The sequence below is a fragment of the Neoarius graeffei genome, chromosome 2 (genome assembly GCF_027579695.1).
Source record: "Neoarius graeffei isolate fNeoGra1 chromosome 2, fNeoGra1.pri, whole genome shotgun sequence".
NCBI classification, from domain to species: Eukaryota; Metazoa; Chordata; class Actinopteri; order Siluriformes; family Ariidae; genus Neoarius; species Neoarius graeffei.
The window spans coordinates 61,486,565-61,500,488 of NC_083570.1; the positions used below are offsets into that span (position 1 = coordinate 61,486,565).

A 13,924-nucleotide genomic window follows, 5' to 3' on the forward strand; every position below is an offset into this window, starting at 1 on the left:
TTACTGAGAGGGCGGCACGGTGGTGTAGTGGTTAGCGCTGTCGCCTCACAGCAAGAAGGTCCGGGTTCGAGCCCCGTGGCCGGCGAGGGCCTTTCTGTGTGGAGTTTGCATGTTCTCCCCGTGTCCGCGTGGGTTTCCTCCGGGTGCTCCGGTTTCCCCCACAGTCCAAAGACATGCAGGTTAGGTTAACTGGTGACTCTAAATTGAGCGCAGGTGTGAATGTGAGTGTGAATGGTTGTCTGTGTCTATGTGTCAGCCCTGTGATGACCTGGCGACTTGTCCAGGGTGTACCCCGCCTTTCGCCCGTAGTCAGCTGGGATAGGCTCCAGCTTGCCTGCGACCCTGTAGAAGGATAAAGCGGCTAGAGATAATGAGATGCGATGAATGTGTCTGTATGTTATTTGAATGAAAGCAAATATTTGTACCGTATATACAGTATAACTCGTTTAAATGTAAGAAGTACTCCTGTTTTTTTTTTTTTTAATTCCTGATGCTGTGTGCAGCCATTTTGATTTGACTTCACTTGATGAACTCGAAGTAACTCTGAGTTGAGGAGGCCATCTCATGTTCCCGAGTAGGAATTCCGAGTTGATGGGGCACTTTCTTTGGTTTTTCCTGGTTGGAGGTTGGGAAATGTGAATTATGATTTTTAGTCGAATGCAGCATATGCTTCACGGACCCCACTCTGATGCGCATGACCTGCAAACACTGACAGTAGAACATGCATTTCAGTGTAAGTCTAATCATTATAACTTGTCCATCCAGGTTAGATGCAAGTACTGAGTTTTTCTGTACCGGTTCTGATTAATTTAGTGTTTTATTAGTACAATATAATCATTCTCTCCGAGCAATGGCTTAACTGTAGCATGGAGACTCTGCTACCCAATATTGTCTGATATTTTGTCTTATGAACAAGCAAATGAAATATCTTCCGCCTCTTGAGTAGATATTGTTTGACAGATTGGGCCAGACAAGTGCTAATTACTTGGGTAGTGTGTTGTGTTTGAAGAAGCAATATTTGCACCCTTTGCAGCCAGGAAGGAGCTGTGCCTTTGGGGTTAAAGGATGTGCCTGAACATGCTCCATTACCTATACATCAGGGCTGGATTTGCATTCCTGGTGCATAAACACAAAATTCCACCAGCAAAATGGAGCTTCAATTCTGTACTCAAAGTCTAGTTACTAATATGATGATAATAGCAGCTGACTTTCAAATATTCTGGAAAGAAACATTGAATTGTTCATTGGGCAGCTGAAACATGGCTTCTCAAAACAGCCCTTTGAGTTAGTTGCATTTGTGTAAACTTTTTATGTAAAACTAATCTTTTCATCATAAAACCAAAATTCAAATGCATCATGAGAGCAGGTTTTTGTGTTTCTAGGATGTTTATATTTATTACTTACTTTTATTTCTTCTCTGCATAACATGTCCTTTATGTGATATCACGAGTGCAGACATGTTTATTATTCTATCATTTTATTGGCTGATACAAAAATTCAGTGCAATTCATTTAGTCAAATGTACAGTATATACACATGTGCATATATCTATATGTGTGTGTGTGTGTGTGTGTGTGTGTGTGTGTGTGTGTGGTCTTTATTGCATGTCATAGGCTGCAGCTTATAGATGACCTCTCATACGAAGATGTCAAGAAATGCTATCGGGGATCTGTGAGTACCATCTATTCTTTCTTACACCCACACAACGAGGATGAAATTTTAAGTTAAAAAAAAAAAAAAGTCATTTGCTGATCACGGCAAGTGCCCTGATGTGCCGCACCACACATTTAAATTAAAAATTAAACTTTAAAACTACAATTTATCCATTTAAAAGTTATGATTATGCTAAAAATAAGCTTACCTGGACGCAACTGTTTGCACTGAAAACGGATATCCGTTCGTGACGTAACCGGCACACCGTTTACCTTCAGCAAATAAAGACTTCCAATTCTAATATAAAATCTATAAATATAAAATTTTATAAAATATAAAATTTATTTTAGAGTATATTTTCATCTATATTATCAATATTTATATATATTGTTTTTCTTAATTTTGTTAATCTATATTATCTATATTTATAAATATTTATATATTGTTTTTTTGGGGGGTTTGTGTGTATGTAATCTTTATCTGTTTTTTTACAAGTAAGGTGAGAGAGAAACAGCATTTCGATTCTCCTGTATGTCCTGGATATATAGTGAATTGACAATAAAGAATCTTTGAATCTTTGAAAATCCCCAGGTGCCACTGTGCTTGCCCCCCCGTCCCCCGTGTATATGTGCACGCGGATTTTTGCTGCTTCAGATGGGTGGAATACAGAGAAAGAACTTCACTGTGCTGTAATGTATATGTGACAAATAAAGGCTTCTAATTCTAAAAATCTCATCACAAATTTTCTGTAACTATTGCCTCTTTTCCACTACAAACGCGGCTGAGTCGGGCTGAGCCGTGCCGTGCTGAGTCGAGCTGAGCGGGGCTGTTGGAGTTGCATTTCGACTACAACCGCGCTGAACCGTGCTGGCTGGAAGTGGGTGGACACATTGGGTGGAGTTAGCGAAAGTGGGTGGACGTCAGGTGATGTCGTTAAGCAGCGCAAACAGTGACATCAGTGAGCTTTTAAGCGGTAGTCTCACGACCCGAATAGTAAACAATAAACATGGAGGACATGGAGTCGTTAGTGTTGCTGGTCTTGGTGCTGTGGCTTGTTGTCACCGACAACGCGGACAGATGCTGGCAAGAGCGTATAGATGAGGCGAGGCACATAAGGCTTCAGAAATTCTCGTAATTCGTAATTCTTCTCCTTCTGGGTTTACGGTGTTTACAGATCCCAGCGCGCTCGCGGGGCGTGTGTGGGCATGTGAGGACACTCCTCCTCACCAATCAGTGCACAGGGGAGTGTCTGCTCACGCCCCCAGCCTCACTCAGCTCGGTTTGGCTCGCTTCAGCCCCACTCCAAAACCGTGCGAGTTTTAGGGGCTAAGCAGGGCTGAAGCAAGCTGAGTCGTGCTGGTTTTTGGTAGTCGAAACGCGAGCCGTGTCGGGCTGAAGCGGGCTGAAGTGAGCTGAAAAAGGGTAGTGGAAAAGGGCCATAAGTGACTCGGCTAGATAACGCATGCACAGTACTGACACGGATACTAATCAACAATCCCATTGCCATAGCAACGCAGTTTTTGCCATCTGAAAAGTTCCCTTTTCTCAGTGAATAAAAACAAAACAAAAGCATGTTACATAAAAATACAAGGAAAATTTTACATTTTTGAGGAAAAAAACCCCAAAAAACAAAACATGGCAGATGATGGAGTTTATAGGCAGCAAAAGGCTCCCAAAGGTTGGTCATGAGTCTGCTCACCTTTTGCTTGTGCGTGTGGGTGTGTTCACTGCTTCAACGATCGGGTTTTTTATGCCTCCGCCACCGTAAGGTGCAGGAGGCATTATGTTTTCGGGTTGTCCGTGCGTCCGTCCTGAAACCTTGTGAACACGATATCTCAAAGGCTAATGAAAGGAATTTCACCAAACTTTCACCATTTGTGCGCTTTGGGATAAACATGAACTGATTAGATTTTGAGATCAAAAGGTCAAAAGGTGATGATACACGGGGCAACTTTTTGGGCAATGTTGCCGAGCAATGTTGCTGGCAACGGGCAACTAGGTGAGACACAGGGCAACTTTTCAGGGCAACTAACAATGGGCAACAACAGTTAGCAACGGCAGTTTACAGTTAGCTAAAAAAAATCGATGTCTTAATTTTTGCTGTGACCATTTAATCAAGCTGTCTGTTGTTTTTTAGAGCTTTGGTGAGGTAAATTCCTCCATATAGAATATTAAAATAACAACTTACCGGCGTAAAAACAGATGAGGAGTCTCTCCATCTCTTCACTCCACTGACACTGAGCGGCTGCCATATTTGTTTGAAATTTTTGATCCGAACCTCACCGGAGGTCACATGACTCGATACTCGCGTTCTGATTGGCTTATCTCAAAAAGTTGCCAGAGATTATCAAAACCATTCAGAAAGAAACAATGTTGCCCAATCTCAATAGAAAAGAGTCAAAACGCAATTGCCCAGCAACATTGCTCGGCAACATTGCCCAAAAAGTTGCCCCGTGTATCATCACCATAAGGCCAAGGTCACTGTGAGGTCAAATGTCTGTCTGAAAACCTTGTGAACACAATATCTCCAAGGCAGACGAAAGGAATTTCACCAAGCTTTTACCATTTGGGGACAAAGATAAACTGATTAGATGTTGAGATCAAAAGGTCTAAGGTCAAGGTCACTGTGAGGTCAAATGTCTGTCCGAAAACCTTGTGAACACAATGTCTCCAAGGCTAATACAAGTAATTTCACCAGGTCACGATTACTGTGAGGCCAAATGTCCATCCCCAAATTACAACTTAATAAGGCGTGTAGTCTACCGGGCGGAGGCACCCCCATCGACGCCGTTGGCGTCGAGTTCTATCTAGTTTTTACATCTAAATGCTTGACGCTCATCTTCAGGGTTGTTTCCAACAATTTAGAAGCGCTGTGTCCACTAGATCCACAAGCCTCAGTAAATCATGTAGTGTGTAAATGACATCACAATCTCGGATTCTCTGGCGTAATTCGTACTCAAAGCGTGATATTTGAACCTCAGACAGAGTAAGATGGCGGCGCCCAGGGACATTGTTTGTTTTGCTTTTTAAAATAAAATCTGTGCACAGTATACAGGTACAGACATGAACAAGTGAACACTCGAACATGTCCTGTATGTCAGTATAAAGGCATTTATTTTGGGGTTTTGTTAATCTTTAAGTCCTTTCCATCGTGGTAAATATTTCCTGGGCATAATACCACGCATTCAGATATCATTCAACAGTTTCCCTTCTTTCGGAACTGCTATTTTGGTGTGTGATGTGTGTATATGGGTTTGTATACATGTGCTCTGTTCAAGTGCAGGTGTTTAATGTGTGGGGGGTTTTTTCAGTTCTAACCGTTTATACAATTATTTAAACAGGTGTGTGTGTGTGTGTGTGTGGACAGCAGTCATTTTTTTATTGATGCCACACATCTTGAGGAAAAGAATGTATAGCACTGAGCTCCAGATATCTGACTTCAGACTATTTGTTTTCTTGAAGTTCATGTCATGCAGTTTGGGTCCCTACTGTAGCTGATTGCTGTAATGGTGTAACTTATATAACTTTTCTTGCAGTCTGCTACTTTATTAGACTACACACCTTATTAAGTTTCATTTAAGTTTCATGCCTCATTTCATGAGGTTCTTATTACTGAAACGAAGCATGACTTTAAAGATTTACTTCACAAATCACAAATATAACAGCAGATTTGATGCTTCTGCTAAGAGTCCTACCAGTAGGACAGACATTTCAGTGCAAATCTAATCAATATTTTGCTTTATCTCATCAGTGTGCTCTTCTGCTATTTAGTGGTTCACATGCTCACTTGATTCATTTAGATGGTTAACCATTAGGGACGGGAGAGCAATAAACCTCACTGGTGGTGTTCAGTAAGGGTTTTGTTTTTTTTTAATCAGGTGGAAATCTCTGCTTGTTTCCATTTGTGAGATTTTCCATTCCTAAAGGGTGAAAAGAAACAGGCTAAGAATGTCGGGTATCTGCGATAAACTGGAATGGAGCAATGGGCTTTGAGTTCACAGAGAGCTGAGAGCGAAACTGTGTCGTGGAGTCGAATACAGCAGTAAGATGGTTTTGGAGTCAGGGAGATTCGGAAGGTGGATCAAGGTGAGGAAAGCGGTCATGATTGGAATTTGGCGTGATTTGGGATATCCTTCCGAGCATATTTCTCTAAATGACTGAATTTTTGCATAACTAGTTTCAATATACAGTACCAGTCAAAAGTTTGTACACCCCTACTGTTCATTCATTCATAGGTTTTTCTGTATTTTGACTATTTTCTCCATTGTAGAACAATACTGAAGACATCAAAACTATGAAATAACATCTGGAACATAGATGGAATTATGTGGTAAACAAGAAAGTGTTAAAAAGCAAAATATGTTTCATATTTTAGATTCTTCAGCGTAGCCAGCATTTCCCTTGATGACACTTTGCACACTATTGGCATTATCTTAACCAGCTTCATGAGGGAGTCACCTGGAATGCTTTTCAGTTAACAGGGGCCTCGTCAGAAGTTAATGAGTGCAATTTCTTGCCTTCTTAACGTGGATCAAACAGTAAATAGTAAATAATAACAATACAGTAAATACCCCTATTCCACAACTGTAGTAATCCATATTATGCCAAGAACCGCTCAACTAAGTAAAGAGGAACGACATCCATCATTAAGACATGAAGTGTCATTTAATTCCTAAAAAATAAAGAAAAAACATTAAATTAGAAGGTGTGTATAAACTTTTGACTGGTAATGTACTGTATGTTTTCTGATACTTGTCTGAACCAATGAGAGTAAAACTAGATATTTATTTTGTATTTATTATTTACAACTTGTGGGCGGCACGGTGGTGTAGTGGTTAGCGCTGTCGCCTCACAGCAAGAAGGTCCGGGTTCGAGCCCCGTGGCCGGCGAGGGCCTTTCTGTGCGGAGTTTGCATGTTCTCCCCGTGTCCGCGTGGGTTTCCTCCGGGTGCTCCGGTTTCCCCCACAGTCCAAAGACATGCAGGGTAGGTTAACTGGTGACTCTAAATTGAGCGTAGGTGTGAATGTGAGTGTGAATGGTTGTCTGTGTCTATGTGTCAGCCCTGTGATGACCTGGCGACTTGTCCAGGGTGTACCCCGCCTTTCGCCCGTAGTCAGCTGGGATAGGCTCCAGCTTGCCTGCGACCCTGTAGAACAGGATAAAGCGGCTACAGATAATGAGATGAGATGAGATTATTTACAACTTATGCTCGACACATTTTCTCAGCTGCTGTATCATGTTTTTTGTGAATTTTGCTCAACATATTCAGATCGATATATATTTGCTCAGTACCGGTATATTCCCATTGGTTCTTGGCTTTTCTGACAACCTGTAGTGTTTTTATATAAGAGGCTTCTTCAGGCTAAATTGTAGAATGAGTGTGTTTATCCAGTCACTTAACTTTTGAGCTGAATAATTGCTGCATAAATGTAGTGTCCAATAAGTCTAGCACCACAGGGTTAAGGTCTATTTTTATATACTTACAGACCATGATGTATCTTAGCAAGTAAGAACAGATCCGAGTAATTCTACTTTTAGAAAATCGTGGACAGTTTGAAAACAGAGGTACATGCAAAGAAAATAAGGAATGCTGTGCATTTGCATATTATCGCTTCATGTAATATCATTCCTATGTTTGTTTATTGACTGAGTATTAGGTCTAAATGTGTTTATTGAGAAGAATGGTGGGCATGTTGAGCATGTTCTGGAAATTAAAGCATTTGTTTTGCCATTTATCAAAGGTGGACAGTAATGAAGTACATTTACTTGAGTACAGTACTTAAGTACACTTTTTGAGTGTCTGTACTTTGAGTATTGTTTATTTTGGAAACTTATGACTTTAACTTCACTACATTTGAAAGACAAATAAATATCATACTTTTCACTCCACTACATTTCTATCAAGGTACTCGTTACTGTGAAGCAGCTTTGAAAGTGGATGTTTTTTGTTTTCTTTTCTAAAACGTGATTGGTTTTTTCGCAGGTGACACTGAGACAGTCTATCAGGAATCACTAGGGTCACGTCTCATCCATAGACTGGATAAAATCAAGTTCAGTGATTTCTCTGCAGCATTATTTAACACAATCAGTTGATGGCAGAATGGAAGGAGGCAGTTCTTCTGAGGAATGCACGCCCTCATGACTTTATCTAGAACCCATGTTTCAGTTTTCTGAAAGGATTAAAGATTCATTTTGTTTTAAACATTTGCTTTGTTTGCCGAAAACGAACCACATCGCAGCCTACAAAAACTCGCCGTCCAACCTGCGGAAGCATATTGAGATATATAAACCTTGCAGTGAAGTTGTCTGTGCTTTTAGAGTTAGCGATAACGTTGCAGTAGCTATGCAGTCTGGTTAGTCAAATGACTTTCTATGGATTTGCCCGCCAAGTTGCCATCACCTTGTCCAAGGCTAATGCTAAAACATAGCTAGTTAACTTGGACACTGTTAGTTAGCATGTAAAAATGGAGTTACGCTAACATGAATAACGTTAACTTATCTGAAGTCCTTTCAGAAATATGTTTTAGCATAATCTTGCCAAATAAACAGAATGTAGAAATCTTTCTTTTCTAGTAGTGTTAGCTACCCAGTATGATTTTGAGTTTGAAAAGAGTTTGCTAGCATGTCAGGTGGAGTTTCACTGATGAGCTAGTTTATTTTGTGAATTCACATTTCCGTCTTTGGTAATAGCGTTAGGTTTTTTAAGCATTGTGGCAATAATATAACGATGCATTGACAGAAAATGTACTTTTAACACTTAAGTATTTTTAAAAGCAAATATTTCAGAACTTTAACTTAAGTAAAAATTTGACTGGACAACTTTCACTTGTATCGGAGTCACATTTGACCAGTGGGATCTGTACTTTGACTTAAAGTAATGAAGTTGGGTACTTTGTCCACCTCTGCCATTTATTCATTTTTCTCCTGTCATGCTCGACTTGGGATATCTATATAGTGGTGACAGAAGATGGTTTCCGTTAACCTGCTGAATGCGCAATGTGAAAGTTCGTACTAAAAACGAGTAATAGAAACACGCGAAACTCTCAAATATTGCAAAAAAGTTTATACACTCACATGTAGTTTTTCAGACATTTCGACAAAGCAATATTTTGCAAAAGTGAAATGGAATCACCATTTTTGCATTTCAGTCACATGATTTGCAGTGGATGCAACTGAAATCACCATGCTGACACTTATTAGGTCTTGGAGATCCATCACCACGTTTAACTGGAATGACTGCAACAAGAAGAGAAAACCCAGCTTTAATCGCATAACATCATTCAGTGGAAACACAGACCAATCACAGCTGTGTTTTGTCGACTTTTTTTTTTTTAACACATTGCTTCTATTTTCTGCAAAACTGCAATGAAAACCTGCCTAGAGATGACACACAGAGTGTACCAAGATGTCTCGTTTAATCCAGAATCCAAGCTGGACACCAGCTGGATTAAAGCAAGCAGGCACAAGCAGCTCTTACTGTCTAACCCAACCACCCTGTCTCTCTTACAGACTGTCAGCAAGTACAACTCCCAGTACCACAAACTTTTCCAGAACATTCCCAAAGAGGAGATCCTCATGAAAGGTACAGTATGAGGTTTATTGTCTCAGATGTGTCTTTCTCCATGTGTAGGTCATACTGATTTAGCTACAAACATATTTGATGTTGAATGTGTTTCAGTGTACAACGTAGTGTTGAATAGGTTTATTTAACTTGTCATGTACACATATATCAGTTACAGTACACACTAACAGAAACGTAAACGTCTAGTCTTTACCACAGTGCATTTGTTTTGGCAGCTGTGGAGTCTGAAACCACTTCATAAGAAGGAAAAATGACCCTAATTACATTTCTGCTTCAACTTTTAGTGTACTCCTGTGCTCTCCTAAGGGATATCTTGCTGCAAGGACGACTCTATATCTCCCGCAACTGGCTCTGTTTCTACGCGAACCTGTTTGGCAAGGACATCAAGGTTAGCTCTGGAGAATGGGAGAAGTAGACTGTGTACCTAAAGCATATACACAGAGCCATGGCCTCACTTTCGTTTATAAATGCCTTGAGACCTCAAGAATGGCACAGGAATAGTTTTAAGCATTAACAATAAATCTAATATAGTAATTTTTACAATTAAAGTGGTTCATATAGGTAGCGGTCTGAGTGAATGAAGTTGACGTCCGTAACGTCACAGCAGGAAGTCTATCGGTCTCATCGTCATTTCCACTATACTAAAACACAGAGCTGACTGCAACTCCAATCCTCCATTTTGAGCTAATTTATCACCATGCCACGTAGATGTGCCAGCAACACGACAGAAGGTGGATTTACGTTGCATTCATGGCCCAAGAATGTTCAAACTGCAAAGATTTGGACACATTTTGCGAGAAGTTCACGGGCACATTGGGCGCCTACGAAGTGGTCTCTCCTCTGCTCTGCACATTTTACTGAAGACTCGTACGAGACCTCTGATCTGTTGAGGAGCGTTGGCTATAAGCCCGTATTGAAAGAGGGTGCAGTACCAACAATTAAATAAAACTACAAGAAAAGGAAAGTATTTTTATTTTATTTATTTTTTAAAAGGAAAGTAAATTCAGTTGCACCAGTTCTCCCGGAGTGTGAGCCGAGGGTTGTTGGTAAAACCCGGGACGGAACGGGACATATCGCTCGGGCAGTGACCTCTCCATGGTTGTTGCTAAAACCAGTGACGTTCCGTCCCGTCCCGGGTTTTAGTAATTGCCTGAGCCGAGCAGTAATGGGGGAATACACAATATGAAGAAAATAATATATGAAGAAATACTTCTTCGTGGAAGAAGCGAATGAATGGAGAACTGAACAAACAACTGAAAGTCAGATTGTTTCAAAACAATCGGCCACAAGATCGGCCTTCAAGAAGCGAGAACACAGACGGGTAAGCTCCGACTCTCATTTGGATATAAAACAACAAAAGCACGTTGTTTTCCTGCATTTAGATTAATCCATGTAACTTGTATTGTGTGTTTAAGTTACCGGTATAAGATTATTTAATTTGCTTCAGAATGTGATTGTCTCAGTTCATCTGATTATTTACGGTAATTAGCCTTTTACGTTTTATCAGTGAAAATGCATGCATGTACATGTCTCATCTCATCTCATCTCATTATCTGTAGCCGCTTTATCCTGTTCTACAGGGTCGCAGGCAAGCTGGAGCCTATCCCAGCTGACTACGGGCGAAAGGCGGGGTACACCCTGGACAAGTCGCCAGGTCATCACAGGGCTGACACATAGACACAGACAACCATTCACACTCACATTCACACCTACGGTCAATTTAGAGTCACCAGTTAACCTAACCTGCATGTCTTTGGACTGTGGGGGAAACCGGAGCACCCGGAGGAAACCCACGCGGACACGGGGAGAACATGCAAACTCCGCACAGAAAGGCCCTCGCCGGCCATGGGGCTCGAACCCGGACCTTCTTGCTGTGAGGCGACAGCGCTAACCACTACACCACCGTGCCGCCGCATGTACATGTATGCTGCATAAGTTATAACACCTATCCTGTTTTAATGAGAGTCAACCCACAATCAGTGAAGTCAAATCAGTCTTAGTTGAGCAAGTCGGTAACGGTATTTCTTACTTTCACCATAAATGTTTATTTATATGACTTTGGTCTATAGCTGTCAAAGGCCTCGGCCTTAAAACTGGTTACCACTGTGACGTCACGCACTCAGGGCTGGCTGGCTCAGCGGGGCAGCTCAAATGCCAACTTTGCGGTCGATTTTAACTCTCAAAAAATATATATTTTTATTCCCATTTATGCAGCATACAAGAGTCAAGCACACAAACCCCTCTACCACAATAAGGTGGCAGTTCTAGGAGGGGCTTTTGTGTGCTTGAATGATCCTAGGAGCTATGTTGTCGGGGACATTACGCCCCTGTTAGGGTCTTCCAAGGCAGACAGGTCCTAGGTGACAGGCCAGACCAAGAGCAGTTCACCAAAACCCTTATGGAGAATCAATCAAGGACCGTGACATCGCCCGGTATGGCGCAGCTGGGGCCCCACCCTGGAGCCAGGCCCGGGGCTCGTATGCAAGCGCTTGGTGGCCAGGCCTTTGCCCACGGGGCCCGGCCGGGCTCAGCCCGAAGCAGTGATGTGGGCCCGACCTCCTGTGGGTTCACCACCCACAGAGGTAGCCGTAGGGGGCCAGTTCAGTGTGGATTGGGCGGCAGTCGAAGGCAGGGGCCTCGACGACCTGATCCCCGAACACAGCGGCTAGCTGTTGGGACATGGAATGTCACCTCGTTGGGGGGGGAAAGAGCCTGAGTTTGTGCAGGAGGTTGAGAGGTACTGGCGAAAGATAGTCGGGCTCACCTCCACGCACAGCTTGGGCTCTGGAACCCAGCTCCTTGAGAGGGGCTGGACTCTCTACTTCTCTGGAGTCGCCCATGGTGAGGCTTGCTTATAGCTCCCCAGCTCAGCCGCCTTGTGTTGGAGTTTACCCCAGTGAACGAGAGGGTCGCCTCTCTGCGCCTTCGGATTGGGGAGAGGGCTCTTGCGAGGTGCTCAGACTGGGGACTCCATTGTTCTACTGGGGGACTTCAATGCTCACGTGGGCGACGACAGTGACACCTGGAGGGGCGTGATTGGGAGGAACGGCCTCCCTGATCTGAACCCGAGTGGTGTTTTGTTATTGGACTTCTGTGCTAGTCACAGTTTGTCCATAACGAACACCATGTTCGAGCATAGGGGTGTCCATAAGTGCACGTGGCACCAGGACACCTTAGGTCAGAAGTTGATAATCGACTTTCTTGTTGTTTCATCTGATCTCCGGCCCTATGTCTTGGACACTCGGGTGAAGAGAGGGGCTGAGCTGTCAACTGATCACCACCTGGTGGTGAGTTGGATCCGCTGGCGGAGGAGGAAGCCAGACAGACCTGGCAGGCCCAAACATATGGTGAGGGTCTGCTGGGAACGTCTGGCCAAGCACTTTGTCGGGGAGGTCTTTAACTCCCACTTCCGGGAGAGCTTCTCCCAGTTTCTGAGGGAGGCAGGGGACATTGAGTCTGAGTGGACCATGTTCTCTACCTCCATTGTAGACGCAGCTGTTCAGGGCTGTGGCCGCAAGGTCTCCGGTGCCTGTCGTGGCGGCAATCCCCAAACCCGGTGGTGGACACCGGAAGTAAGGGATGCAGTCAAGCTGAAGAAGGAGTCCTATCGGGCCATGTTGACCTCCGGGACTCCTGAGGCAGCTGACGGGTATCGGCAGGCCAGGCGTGCCACAGCTCGGGCAGTTGCAGAGGCAAAAACTCTGAACTGGGAGGAGTTCGGGGAGGCCATGGAGAAGGACTATCGGTCGGCCTCAAAGAAATTCTGACAAACCGTCCGGCGCCTCAGGAGGGTGAAGCAGTACTCTGCCAACACTGTTTACAGTGCGGGTGGGGAGCTGTTGACCTCGACTGGGGATATTATCGGGCGGTGGAAGGAATACTTTGAGGATCTCCTCAATCCCACCATCATGTCTTCCATAGAGGAGACGGAGGCTGATGACTCAGAGGTGGACTCATCCATTACCCAAGCCGAAGTCACTGAGGTGGTTTGCAAGCTCCTCGGTGGCAAGGCACCGGGGGTGGATGAGATCCTCCCTGAGTATCTCAAGTCTCTGGATGTTGTGGGGCTGTCTTGGCTGACACACCTCTGCAACATCGCATGGCGGTCGGGGACAGTACCTCTGGAGTGGCAGACTGGGGTGGTGGTCCCTCTTTTTAAGAAAGGGGACCGGAGAGTGTGCTCCAATTATAGGGGAATCACACTTCTCAGCCTCCCAGGGAAGGTTTACTCCAGGGTACTGGAGAGGAGAATTTGACCAATAGTCGAACCTCGGATCCAGGAGGAACAATGCGGTTTTCGTCCTGGTCGCGGAACACTGGACCAGCTCTATACCCTTCATAGGGTGCTCGAGGGTTCATGGGAGTTTGCCCAACTAGTCCACATGTGCTTTGTGGATCTGGAGAAGGCATTCGACCGTGTCCCTCGTGGTATTCTGTGGGGGGTGCTTCAGGAGTATGGGGTTCGGGGCTCTTTGCTAAGGGCTGTCCAGTCCCTGTACGAACGGAGCAGGAGTCTGGTTCACATTGCCGGCAGTAAGTCAGACGTGTTCCCAGTGCATGTTGGACTCCGGCAGGGCTGCCCTTTGTCACCGGGTTCTGTTCATAATTTTTATGAACAGAATTTCTAGGCGCAGCCAGGGGCCGGAAGGAATCCTGTTTGGGAACCACAGGATTTCATCTCTGCTTTCT

The 13,924-nt window shown here is 43.8% G+C and overlaps 1 protein-coding gene across 3 annotated transcripts in view; it reads left to right on the top strand.

Moving 5' to 3' along the window:
- The window catches only part of LOC132881755 (GRAM domain-containing protein 2A), an 81,090-nt gene that overhangs the window by 36,468 nt on the left and 30,698 nt on the right, over nt 1-13,924 (top strand). For all 3 annotated transcript variants that reach the window (XM_060914597.1, XM_060914599.1, XM_060914598.1), the window contains exons 3-5: nt 1,614-1,671; nt 9,163-9,235; nt 9,520-9,623. In XM_060914597.1, coding sequence (XP_060770580.1) covers nt 1,614-1,671; nt 9,163-9,235; nt 9,520-9,623 — 235 coding nt within the window. The remainder of the gene's footprint in view (nt 1-1,613; nt 1,672-9,162; nt 9,236-9,519; nt 9,624-13,924) is intronic.